Genomic DNA, 14433 nt, shown 5'->3' with positions numbered 1-14433 from the left:
TAATGAATGGTCAAAGCAATTAATTAACAATTAATGGGAGTGTTGTGGGTAATGGTAAATGATTTTTTTTCATTTCTCGTTTTGAAATACTCTCATAAACGTGCATCATCAGTTTTATCCTTTACGCAACAACTCGTCCGATTAAATAATCTACAACATCCTAAAAAATCACTTTTATTCCTACTTTTAACATAAATCTTACGTCCGATTACAAAAACAAGATATTACTCATTTTATTTCTGGCGTTATAAAGAAAGGTACGTTTCTCTTGTGATCTCTGAATTCAAGAGCTGGAACCGAGAAAACTACCTGATAGCATTTGATGAGTAAGAGGGATTTGTTGTTGCTTTCTTAATGAATCGTTATTTTTGATCTAATTAATTGCACTCCGAATTTTCCGCATTTTATTGACAGGAAGTAATAAATAATTAAAACCTTACAGTCACTTTTTTTCTTGAACCATGAAGTTTTAAGTGCATGTTACACAACAAGTTCAACGGTCTCTTCATATTGTTGTCATTGTTGCGAGATATAAAATATAGTTTGTTGTGTTCTCTATACGTACACTATCGCTTATATGTAGCAATATAATTGTTTATTAGTGGGTTTAGTTAGGTATTTATTAATATTTGAAAAATATTCAAGGGTCAAAGGTAGAATAACTTTTGAATGATTTTGAACTTCTTCGTAGAGTTCATTCATATTTGACAGCCTTTTTGCATGGATTTTCCGATTAACTTCTACTCAAAGGTTTTCCATTGAACCATTCTTTAACTAACTTATGCGTAGGTTTCGGATCGTTGTCGCGTTGGAAGGTTCACCTTAAACTCATGTTACCTTTAGCAAATGGAACCATATGATTCTATAGAATGTCATCCATTTTCCCGTCTAACATAACCAGTGGGCCCATGCCAAACCCATTATAACATCTCCAAACCATAACGCCTCCTCCACCAGGGTTCACGGTGGGTCTAGTGTACTTGGAATTATACTTGTCATTAACTGGTCCTCTCATCAATGAAATGCCATCAGATTTGAATAATTGTGACGACTTTCATCGAAAAACAAAATTATTTTCCATTGCCCATCCATTGCAAAAAGTAGTTTCGCTGCTCTATAGTTTGCAGAAATGAAGGACTTCTTTGCTGGACCAGCTCCTTTTAGCCTTAGTTTTATGGTACTCACCAACACACTGAGTTCATTTATTTTTTGATTTATGCGTGATTTTTTTTTTTTTTTTTTTTTATTGGGTCAAAGAGGGGAAAATCTACAAGACGTGATAAAAGTGTCGCGAACAACAAGGGTTTTTGTTTTCCCGTCCACGGACAGCTCTGTTAGTCGATCGATTTCTACCACTTTTCGGAACTCCTTCCAGTGTATTCCTTCTGATAAAATTGGAAATCGTCTTCGAAATGATCGATTTGTTTAAATTTATATCTACTGCAATTTTACTCTACTTTTCACAATTGCGGAACTTTTCTGCAATTTGTTGTTTAATTTGCATCGATAAATGGACAATTCTAGGTATTTTTAGATTTAAAGAACGATGTTGAACACAAAAAAATTATAAAATCAATTGTATCGAATATAAGGTTTGGTTACTTTACTTATGTTGTATAAAAACTATGTAAATAATAACTATATAAACCACCAGTCGTTTATATTTTTATATTTAAACTAGTGTTTCTGCTCTAATGAAGTTTTTGCGATTTACTAAAGAAGAGTAAAATGGAAAAAATAGAAACAAAGACTGCAAAAGAAACAACATAAATTAGTTCAAATACCACAGTTATACAGAGCGTGACCTTACGAAGGAGACTGATGTGTTGCAGAAAATTTGAGAGGCGCTTATGGAATTATGAAAGTGACCAAATCCAAGCCATTTCTGAATGATATTATGTAATTGGAGACTTCCTTTTACAAACACCCTAAATCGGAGTAGACGTGAACAAGTTGGATTAAAAATTTAGCCAAGGTCGCGATTCTGTATTACCTAAACCGTTGAATTCGCCGTGAACGGTAAAAGTTGATGCATTAATAAGTTTAAAATGTGTATTTATCAAGGTTCAGATCAATTGAAGTTAGTTACAATTTGCGAATAAATCGACAATTCTAGTTTTAATTGCATCACGCTCTCGAGATTATTTGAGCATTTTTTTTCTGTTCAAATCTAAATTTGTTTCCCGCAATAAAGCTTTCGCAACACAATGGCATTTTGTCCTTGTCAACTTAATGAGTTTGAAATTTGTTCCAATATTTACAATCATGTTTGTATTACTCTTCACAATCAACTTTCTCATTTTTTATTAAAATATATGTTTACATCATTTCTACGTGTTTCACATGTTTATTTATTGTGAAAAGCTTTAAAGAATCATATTTCATTTATTCTGCAACTTTAAGTATAATTTTTAATTCTGACAGGTTTGTTTAGTCAAAAGGAAACATTCACAGAGAAATTCTATTTTTTTTCCGTCTTAAATATTCTACAATGTATTTGCACCAGTTCCGTCAGTAGCAGAAATCCTAGAGACAGTTAAAATTGTGTGTTATGAGCAGGGTTTATTTTCAAAATTGAGATTTCTTTGTAAGTGACCTAATCATCATTGACAATTATAATTTTGAGGTTCCTCCCTAATTTGTTGGTACAAAGTTCTAATAACTTTTAAACAACCTACAATATGTCATATATATGGTTCGATAATCTCGTAATTACAGTATTGACAAAAAGTAGAGCATCTTTTTTATAATTCAAATAATTTTTTGTAAAATTCACATTATTATGGGACACCTTTTTACATGGAAAGCAACAGATGGTCAATAATATTTGGATTCATATTTTGCCAGAACTCTTGCAGAACCATGAGTAAATCTTGCTGATTATTATATTCTTTGTGTCTTATTTTGTTGTTCACTTTCTCCCATAAGTTGTCAATGGAGTTTAGATAGCGAAATTGACATGGCAAGTTGATAACATTAATTTTTTCCCTTAAAAACCACTGCTTCAAATATTTTGAAGTGTGCTTCGGGTCATTATTTTGTTGTAAATAATGTTTTAGTGACACATATTTATCTGAATACGCTACAATGTTGTTCTTCAATATTTCTTTATACATAAAACGATCTATGATACCCTCTATTCAAAGAAGAGGGCCCATTCCAAATTCTGAAAAGCAGCCCCAATCATTTAAAGTCCTGTATAAAAAGGACTTGGTAAACTCAAGCCTTTTTTTAGTATAACCTCCTTGCATGAAGACGCCCTCGTAGTAATCTATCTCTTACAGTTCTTGAAGAAACATTAATTCCAAGTTGTGTCTCAAGGAGACCTTTTATTTTGCTGGAACTCAGGAAAGGATCTTTTTTTGGAGTAGGATAAAATTTGTTTATCCTGAAACATATTGGTTTTGGTATATACTATGAAACTAAAAATTATTGCGGATTTCATAGAGATTAGTAAAATTTAGTAAAAAGTTGCACTACTTTTTGCCAAATGAATATTTAGTTGTTTGAATTATTTTTAATACATAAAAAATTCACCGATATGTTTGATTTGGTATAAATTATATTAAATTTGCAGGGCGGTAACAATTTATTTATTTTTAAAGTTGATCTACTTTCTGACAATACGAAATACAAGTAAAATCCTGTTATTTCGACTTATCCTAATAGTTTAATTCATAAGCAATTAAATTTTGCGTATCGCAAAAATTATACTATATTTAAGCAGTAATAATATAGTTTTGTATCTGCATAAACTTGAAATTTTATATAAACAAACCGTCAATATTTATATACCTCGGCTAACTTCAATTAAAATGAACTTGATTTTTTTATATTCACAATATTATTTTAAAGTGCAGGTCCATCAGTTTGCGAAACAAAATAATAAATAACACTCCAGTTGTATGTGCACATATACGAAATTTACGAAATGAGTTTGCGAATAATTCCTTCGTTACAAAAAGGAGAAGAACAATTTACCTAATTTATACACATTAATTTTTTCATGATTAGTTAAGTTAATAAAACATGAGTGATTATACTCCGCCCATTTGTACAATTTGCATTTCTATAGTAAATAACAGGTTGCAACATCTTTATGAATATTGTAATATCCAGTTTGTTCTAATTAATAAGTTACCTAATTAAATATGCACTGGTGTCGAGAAACGAACTTGTTAGATGGTGTAATTTTTAATAACCTTCGTCCAATTCCTGTTGCTACTGTTGTGATCCTATTGCACAAAAATTAAATAAGCCAAAAAATGATATTATTAGGAATTTCTCACGGTTTATGTAGTAATTCATCCATAAATAATTAATATTTAAATACAATAATTAAATAATTAAATAATAATGACTAATCTAGAATGTGCGTTCTCACACGTAATATATTAATAGTTAATAGCAAGGCTTTTTATGACACCTGCGAACCGGTAATTTGCGGGAAAAACATTCCGAAAAGAAAGCTTGTAAGTATTAGTAAAGGAATAGCGTATTTAAGCAAAATTTCAATGAGACCTTGTCATATATTACTTTCACTGATATTGTAACATGTCAGGAAGAAAGCGAAATTGACTATGTCGAAGAAAGATTTTAATGCAAACCGGATTTAGTTTACTTAATATGCAGTTCGAGTATTATGAAAGGCACTCGAAAAAGAGATGTATCGTTTTGATACATAATTGATTTGAACGTGCAGCTTGAAACTGACTGACACTGTTTGACATATGTTGTTAAGACATAAATGACTAGAAATTATATAATCATGAATCTGACTGTTAATTGTGACAACACCTAATTATTCTGTTGAATCTGTGACCAACAGAAGTAATCAATCCTTCGTGTAGATTTTCAACTTTTACCTTTGGATTTGGTTTATGTATGACCGTGACAAACAGGCTATTTTATTATTTCCGGGACAACTCTAGATATGTGAACTAAAACTGTCATGTCAAAAATATAATGCCCACAAACTAGTAACTTATCTATGGCGTAAAACAATATTTCCTTCTAAGGTATATGATATGAAAGTGTGTTGAATAATGTTTACACCAGATTGTTTTTCATAACATGAAAATATTTTTAATATTGTACTAAAGTACTAAATGGTCAAATATGCCAATGGATTGGCTAAAAACTCAACAATTACTTGTGTTGTAATAAATTGGGTCTTAAAAATAATTGTCATGTTAAAGTATCCGAATTTGGAAATAACGAAATCCATTGTGAAAGGAAGTAATTTTGTAATTAATATTTGTGTTTTGACCTCTGTAAAACAACAAAACACAAATAATGTGCTCAGGACAATTTTTGTTTCAAAACTGTATGTTCATACAGCTGAGCCGTTTCATTCGATGTTAAAATACGAGTAGTTTTAGAAATTGGATTTAAAATTTAAATTGCCGTGTTTATAGGTAGCGTGACACTTAATAAACACTAGTCACGAATTTTTGCACATACAATTTGCTCTTAAATATAGACGTAGTGGCTTTGGAGATTTGGGCTGAATCGATATTTTTATCAGAAACCAAACGTGTGTGACGAAACAGATATATATATATATATATATATATATATATATATATATATATATATATATATGTTAGCTTACGTCATCACCTTCACCGATGGACCGATGCGACGTGCTCACATCTATTTAGACTAGTTTTGTTTTATAAGCAAATCTGAAGTATTTGTTTACATTTAATATTCGGGGCAGTTCTTAAGAAAGAACCAGACAGTCAAGCTTTAGATGTCGAGGGTTAAAGTACGTTTGTTGTAATAAAGCGTATTATTGTGAATTTAGTGTTTTAATCCAACTAAAAAGACAGATTAACAGTCGCTAATCTATCATCAGAAGTGGGATATCTTCTCGTGAATTATTTCCGGAAGAAAGGATCTAAAAAAATAATTTTTTTTTGTGTTTCTTTGTGAACGAAAGACAATAGTGAAAAATGCAAACGCGTAGTGAGTCCGAACGTTGTGAACAGAAAGGCATCTGAGAAAGACAATAATATGGCGTTATTATTCAAAATGCAGCAAGAAAGTAACAACAGATTCCAAAAACAAAACATGAAAATTTTATCGACAATGGACAACGCCCAAACTACTTAAGCAATATTGAAGATGGCTGCGCAGAAGGTTTAAGTGTGGCTGCAGCGCAGTTTCGACTTGTAAGATTTAGAAATTGCATTTGAGGAATATGACTTGAATTTGTCAGGAATGGACGAGTGGGTTACGAAAGAAATAAAAGAACAACCGAATGCCGTTTGATCTCATAAACTCTTCATCAGATTATCAGAGCGCCATCGTTAAAGCCCTTGGACCACTTAAAGACGATATTACGTTTGTTTATGTTGATGATGTGTTGTGCCCTGCTCGACCCATTCAAGAATGTCTTAAGAATTTAAGAAAGGACATTGACGCCCTTAAATATACAAAAATGTAACTTTTTCCAAACATCTGTGAAATATTTAGGTGTGATCGAAAAAGGACTGGCTGGATATTTTAGACATCTTATGAAAAACTTAGCAAATTTAACAGCACCGATATCTGCACTGTTACGTGAGGAAAAATCTTTTGAATGAACATGCAAATGTGAGAATGTACGATTGACTTCTTATCCGATTTTCAACATTTTTGATCTGGAATTGTCAACCGAACTACATACAGAAGCAAGTTCGTTGGGATTAGATGTCGCTATTAGCTGTCGAATAGAGGAAAGTTGAAACCAAAGTATCACGGACCCTTTGAGGTAACGCATTGTTTACCTAATGAGAGGTACGCACTCCGAAGGATTGGCAGCCGAGGTAGAACTACAACAGCAGCGCATGAACAGTTACGAACCTGACCAGATACAGAAATTCTATAAGGTATGATGGATATAGATTTATTTAATAAGATTGATGAGTGAATGTGTGTAAAGGTCCCTGCTTAGTAGGCTGTTTAAGGTCCCTGTGTATCAGGCTATGTGTAAAGGTCCCTGCTTAGTAGGCTATGATTAAGGTCCCTGCTCGGCAGGCTATTTTTAAGGTCCCTGCGTCGCAGGCTATGTTTGAGGTCCCTACTTTGCAGGCTATGTTTAAGGTCCCTACTTTGCAGGCTATGTTTAAAGGTCCCTGCTCGGCAGGCTATTTTTAAGGTCCCTGCTCTGCAGGCTTAGATTGTTGTGTTCTGGGTCTGTGAGACAAGCGGGTAATAGACCTGGTAGTGGTTGAACCGCCTCTGAGCTCCTGGCTAGAATATGGTATCTTTTGATAGCACTTGAAAGACATGGGTGTAACAGACCTGTTGATGGTTGAGCCGCCTCTGAGCTTCTAGTGATTGTTAACTGTGCCGCATAACAGTCTATTTTGTTAAATGATATGAGGTTTAAGCTTAGTTCTTCGAATATATTTTGAGCTTGTACTGCTGTTATAATGTTTACAGATTACCGGTGTCAGGTGAATCTTTGCAAAACTGCGGAAGGTGCGAGGACGCCCCACATGTCAGGAAGGCCGTGTTAGCTTACGTCATCACCTTCACCGATGGACCGATGCGACGTGCTCACATCTATTTAGACTAGTTTTGTTTTATAAGCAAATCTGAAGTATTTGTTTACATTTAATATTCGGGGCAGTTCTTAAGAAAGAACCAGACAGTCAAGCTTTAGATGTCGAGGGTTAAAGTACGTTTGTTGTAATAAAGCGTATTATTGTGAATTTAGTGTTTTAATCCAACTAAAAAGACAGATTAACAGTCGCTAATCTATCATATATATATATATATATATTGAATATGTATTGGATTAGCATATTTCAACGTCAAAAGTATGAAGTGAATTTATTTATGCAAATAACGGTGGCATTTGGCCGAGAAGTGCGTAGAGACGCCATATGGCCGACGTATTCATTACACATCAGTAAAATTATTTAGAACAAGTTACGTGGTACGAATATGTGTTTGAAAACAAAATTTCGATAACCAATTTTCTTCACACGACTGGGTGACTGTTGGCATTACAAATAAGGCCATTAGGCAAGGACGAAATCATTTTATTTTCAACACCTAATTATGCGTATATTATAATTAGTATATATATTAGACGCTTGTTAGAATTATTTCCTAACGCTTCGCTACCACGAGTGGCTAGTATCTTCAGACAATTGATGTACTAGAAATTTCGTTCTGTTCGTTGACCGTTCTTATCTGCTTAGCGATTTTGGTTCCAGTTGTCGAAGCAAGCAATTGTGTATCTTGGAGATAGGACAGACCATCAAACAGCTTCTGGGATATACCGCATACCATCAGACCTCTGAAGATGCTAGCCACTCGTGCTAGCGAAACGTCAGGAAATAATTACAACAAACGTCGACCAATAAACCCGAACAACTTTAGATATAAAAACATTGGTCATGAAAACCTCAATCTTTACATAATTTGTATAATTTTGTGTAACATTTTACCAAACAAAGTTACTTTAAATTTTGAAGATTAAATTTAAGTAATGTATTTGTTTTGTGGAACGGGGAAATAGTAGATTTTAATAATTTTTAGAGATTATTTTAATTACATTTTTATGACAAGATTTAAAATAAAATGCTTTAAATAATTACATTGTACGCTTATAAGGAAAAATAACATTTAAACGACGAAACAAAAATGATTATTTGCATCTCTACGAATTATCTTAACATTTATAAAAAATTAGGTTGAGAACTTTCTATTGTCATTTATGCAACAAATTCCACTTAAATACTAAATATTTTATTCTTCCTATCCCTTTAAAATGCACAATTAACAAAAAAATAATTTCAACTCTTATTTATTCACTTAAAATCCGATGTACCGACAAAATAATGAGATCTGTTAAGCAATTCCAATTTAAATGTTTTAATACACAAAAGAAATAACGTTGTTGTAAATCGATATTTCCATTTTCAGATACTTCGTCAGCACCATATTACAATTTCAAATTTACCGGTCGATGTGCAGAGCGTCAGGACAATACATGCCAGGAGATCTGAACAGACCTTTGCACAAATGCGACGTTTACAATCATAAAGAGGCGGGAAATATTTTAAAGTGAGTACTTCACTAAAATAGTTTACTAAAATAATTTTTACACATTAACACATTTAATTATTATAAAAAGTTTGCATTTATAATATTAAAATTTTATATTATATTATTAAAATTATTTAAATTGAGGAGGGATTTAAGATTTTTGCATTTATTAATGGCTAATTTAATTATCTAATATACCTTCATAATTGAAGGTTTGTTAGTTTTATTTCTCAATTTTGTTAACATTTTTTAAATTAACCTTAATCTGCATTACAACTCCACTTTTTTTACTACGTTAATATTTTCATTCACTCATTACAAAATAGAAATCTGAAACAATTCTAGAAATTGTGTGCAAGGTCGATTAATTATTATTGCAAAACAAGAATTTTTATTCTTAGTCCTTACATTATTTCCGTTAATTAAATAAAAAACTTCATAAAACTAATCAATATGAAAAAGTCAAAGGAGAAACAAGTTATTTAATGATGTTAATAAAGTAAGATTCGATCAGTTATATTTCCCCCAAACATAAGTACAAAACGAAAACGAAATTTATGCGGTGCAGGCCGTTACGCCTGCAAACCAACTGTGTACCGTACTGGGTAAAAGGAGGCGAATTTTTTGCGATTTCAGAAGCATCATGGAAAAAGGTGCATCGATGCCTTGGAGGGACGTTTTGTTCCAAGCGACAGGTGAAAGTCGTCTCGACGGGAGTGCGATGCGGGAATACTTCCAGCCTTTGGAAGAGTGGTTGCGTAACGAGAATCTGAGGACGCGGGAATACGTCGGATGGCTTTACGACGGCGATTATTGCAAACAGAGCATCGAGACGGCGGGCCTGCAGGTTTTCGGCGGTTTCTACAATCGAGGCGCACTTCAATATCCGTCCTTATGTGTTCTTTTGTGTTCTCTATTTGTATTCATGTACTAAAATAAGATTTATTTTTTACCACTTTTTTTTGTACTAATAGACTAATAATTGTAAATAATGCCATTTTGTTTGATTGTTTTAATATACATAATTTTGTTTAATACCTTGTTTTATTGAAACTTTTGTTATTTTAGTATTTGGTATAATGTGACTGTTATAAATACTCAGTGACATAGAAAATAAACCGCGTTGATACTGATTCACTGATTTTTGGTGTACAGTTTAAGGTAATAGAATATAATAAAAATGATAATGATATAATGAATATGATATGTTGAGAACTCTTCTTAACTGCACTTTTAATTATTATCTTCACTTCTCTATTGACTCTTCTCTCTGTTTTGTTTAGATTGTCCGAATATTTACAGTAATGACAGAAAGTAGAGGAACTTTAAAAATATATAAACATAATTTATACCAATTATGAACACACTATAAACAAACATATCGGTGAATATTTCTTCTATTAAAAATAATTCTGTTAGCTACAAATCAAAAAACTAAATATTCAGCTGGCAAAAAGTAGAGCAACTTTTTAATAAATGTCACTAATCTCTACAAAATCCTCAATAATTTTTAATTTTCTGTATACATCGAAGTTTACTGAGTTAATATAATGCCTCGTTGAAAGAAATTATTTTCCGAATTAAAATTACGGATTGTATCGCTCTTTCAATCCGATGAGAGAAAAATCAATATCGTTCGATTGTAAAGAATGTTTTACAACAATTTTCAAGATTTTAGCAATGTAGAAGGAAAAAATAAAACTGGAAGACCAAGAAAAACCAATATGTTTCAGGATAAACAAATTTTATCCCACTCCAAAAAGGATCCTTTCCTGAGTTCCAGCATAATAAAAGGTCTCCTTGAGACACAAGTTGGAATTAATGTTGCTTCAGAGATAGATTACTACAAGCTATCAGAGAAGAACAGTCGAGCCAGACTTGTGTATACCAGGCCCCTTTTACATTGGACATTAAATGATGAGTGATGAAATCAAGTTTAATCTAGTTAGCAGTGATGGGATTGTATATGTAAGGTGACATATTCAGAAAAAGTTTAATCCTCTCTTTTAAATAGGGACTATCTTGGATCATTTTATGTATAAAGAAATATTGAAGAACAACAAGGTACAATATCCAGATAAAATATGCCTCTGAAACTTTATTTTCAACAAAATAATGACCCGAAGCTTACTTCAAAATGTTTGAAGCAGTGACTTTTAAGAAAAATAATTATTTTATGAACTGGCCATGTTAATTTCCTGATCTAGGGGTCTACCACGAACCCGAGTGAGATATCTCACCCGGTGAGTTAACTCACTTATGACATCAATGTGGCAACAGCGCATTTCGTCTTTGTTTACAATATTTTCTCCACTATCAAGTCCAAAATAATAAAAATAATTGAATCATTGTATTAATAAGTTATTACTTGGTAATAAAAAAGTCCAGGAGAACTTCTACGAAAATCTATGAGATATTTTATTCGGATCGAATGACGTTATTCTTGTAGGGGTGTCCAAACGCCTTTTACAATGCCGGTGACTTGTATTACAGGTGAGATATCTCACCCAAAACCGGTGACTTTACACGGTTGGTGTTGAGTGAGTGAGATTTGTCACATTTTGCGTGAGTTCGGATTATGTGGATTTCTTGATATATATTGATACCTTGAGTGTTTTAAAGACATTATTATATTTATTTACATCAATTAGGAATATATAAAGTTTTAAATTTAGGTTAATTTGTCGTGAGTTCAAGTTGAATGTTTTGTTGATATTATATATTTTTTTGATCTATTATGACCATGTTACGTCAGTAGCAATAAAAAATATTTGATATAAAATAATTCCGTTGTTTATTAGGTATTAATAAAACAAATGATTTGATTGTGTTTTCAATTAAGATTGTCAAACCTTAACGAATAAAATTTAATTTATACTGTACAATGTATCATATAATTAAGTGAGGTAGAGTTTATTAAGTTGTGTGGGGTACTAATAGATATCTTTCATATATTGTTGAAATATTCCATCTATTTATAAATCTTTAGCTCAACACCAAAGGTTTACCTGTGTAAGGTACATTTAATTTTATGCTTCATTTGTTAATATATAATTTGAAAATTGTAGCTACTTGCAGCTTTGTGTTTTTATACCTCAGTTAGTTTTCAAGTAGATATCATATGTAATTAGTTTATAAGTTTCCCATTAGTAATTGCTTCAAAAAGTAAAAAATACATTGATATGATAGATACGTCAGCTTAACTTATTAACACTCAAGATAAGAAGGATATCTTCAAAATGTTGAAGGGTTAAACATTTATAGAAAAAAGATAAATAATAAAACTTAATTGTAAGTACAACATTATAATGTATATATTCTTGTTTTTTCTGAAAAATATCATTTCCCAGAAATCACAAAACGTACTGTTTGCACACATGTAGCATTTGTACAAATTGAAAAGATATCAATCCATCAATAATTATGCTTACTTATTAAAGACATTATCAATTATTGACAAAGTTGCAGATATGTGGGACAACTCTAGATATTTCAAATGTCACCATACATCCTGGAAAATTAAATTGCATTGAAAATGTATTTGGGCACATACATTGGATTGGGACGAGAGAACAATGACAAGATTGGATTTTAATCAAAGTATCGGCGCTCTTTTTCTATATATTTAGCTCATCTCTCAAGAAATTTATGGGTACCATTCCAAACAAGAACTTCATCTTCCATTGAACTCCATTGATCATTTGTTGTCGGGAACGGACGTAGTTCACTAGTACTTTCGGATCCCACCGCACACGTTACATCTTCATCTACCCAAACCTATCCGATCTCGCACTCAATGTTGATGGCGTTACCCATTATTTTTTACCTTTGAAAATTTCAAAATATATTAATATTTGATTGTGATACCCTTTCGTTATGGCGTAAAAGCATCATGTCACGTAGTTTTTCGTTATTCCTTCAGTTTGTGTGAAATCCATTTTCCAACCTTTTGAATCTTTCCTGTGGCTTTCAGGCGATCGGAAATGGTTTACAGGGTAACATTCAACTCCTCCACCATCATTTGTTGTATTTGTATATCATGTTTGTCCAATAATACTTGTAATTCATTTTGAAACTTCTTTGGTCGATTTTCGTATTTTTTGACAATAACATTGAAATCGCCACTTAATGGTTACAGCACGATTGCCGTAAGTCTCGATAAGAATTTAATCACTTTCCTATGCCTTTCTCTTTGATTAAACAAAAAAAATATCACAGACCACAAATGCTGTTTATTTGGCTCAACATTCGTCATGTCATTTTAATGATTAAAATATACACAAACCTTACTTTAACCATTTCAAGTTAATTAAACATTATTTTTTGCACTTGTATGAATTTTGTTTGGATGTCAAATTTTAAATTTGTAAATATAAATTAACCTAAAATTTGAATTCCCCTAAAATTTACCAAATATAAACACGAAATGCGCTGTTGCCACGTTGATTTCAGAAGTGAGTTAACTCACCCGGTGAGATATCTCACTCGGGTTCGTGGTAGACCCCCTAAACTCTGTTGAAAACTTATGGGAAATAGTGAACAACAAAATAAGACACAAAGAGTATAGTAATCAGCAAGATTTATTCACGGTTCTGAAAGAGATAATGGTAATTTAACAATATATTAGTGTAGAATTAATTAAAATACTAATTACGAATTATTTATAGTAATATAACTTTAAATAGCGTAAATTGTTTTACTTTTTGCCAGTTCAAAACAAATTGAAATCAGCAAAATTGAACTCTTTATTTTTTTATTGTTCAACTATGTAATTGTTAAATTTATAAAGGGAAATTAATTTTTAATGTACATTGTTTTGAACATAATAACCAGGACAAATATTTGTTGAATTTTAAAATAGTTGCTCTTCTTTCTGCCAATAATCTATATCATTTTCTAAACATTGATGATTTTATGCAAAATATGTATTTGCATTTTGTCCTTGATGGAAAGATAATTGGGACACGAATCTGTGACCTTATAATAAAGTAAAGTATTATAGAATTGGATGGAATGAAAAAATTAATATCGTACTGAAAAGTGAGTGAATTTCGAAATCTCTTACCTATAATGTTCCACAAGTGTTCAGTGTCATGTGAAGTTGGATAGAAATGTGTATTTAAAATAGGTGTAAACTACCAATAACCACCATGCATGGCCAAACAAAGGACTCATCACTAAAAACGATTTCATTTGATTCTACATCACACACATTCTCTATATCACTTTAATTTCTGACGATCTCATAAACCTGAAGTTCTAGGAAGACGACCTTGATATTCGTTTGTAGCCTGACATCTTTCTGAACCCTTTCTAACGGTCCAGAGCAACGCTTCAACTTCGGAACATCCAATGCCAATATCCATAAACGCAATTCCTGTCTCT

The 14433-nt window shown here is 31.9% G+C and overlaps 1 protein-coding gene across 1 annotated transcript in view; it reads left to right on the top strand.

Annotated features, from left to right (window-relative positions):
• Window positions 1–10083, top strand: part of LOC109598679 (angiotensin-converting enzyme) — a 33420-nt gene extending 23337 nt beyond the window's left edge. The window contains exons 9-10 of the mRNA XM_049964671.1: window positions 8926–9066; window positions 9685–10083. Coding sequence (XP_049820628.1) covers window positions 8926–9066; window positions 9685–9982 — 439 coding nt within the window. The 3' untranslated portion in view covers window positions 9983–10083. The remainder of the gene's footprint in view (window positions 1–8925; window positions 9067–9684) is intronic.
• The last annotated feature ends 4350 nt before the right edge of the window (window positions 10084–14433 follow it).

This window comes from Aethina tumida, chromosome 3, assembly GCF_024364675.1.
Source record: "Aethina tumida isolate Nest 87 chromosome 3, icAetTumi1.1, whole genome shotgun sequence".
NCBI lineage: Eukaryota > Metazoa > Arthropoda > Insecta > Coleoptera > Nitidulidae > Aethina > Aethina tumida.
This window is presented reverse-complemented; position numbering and strand designations above follow the sequence as displayed.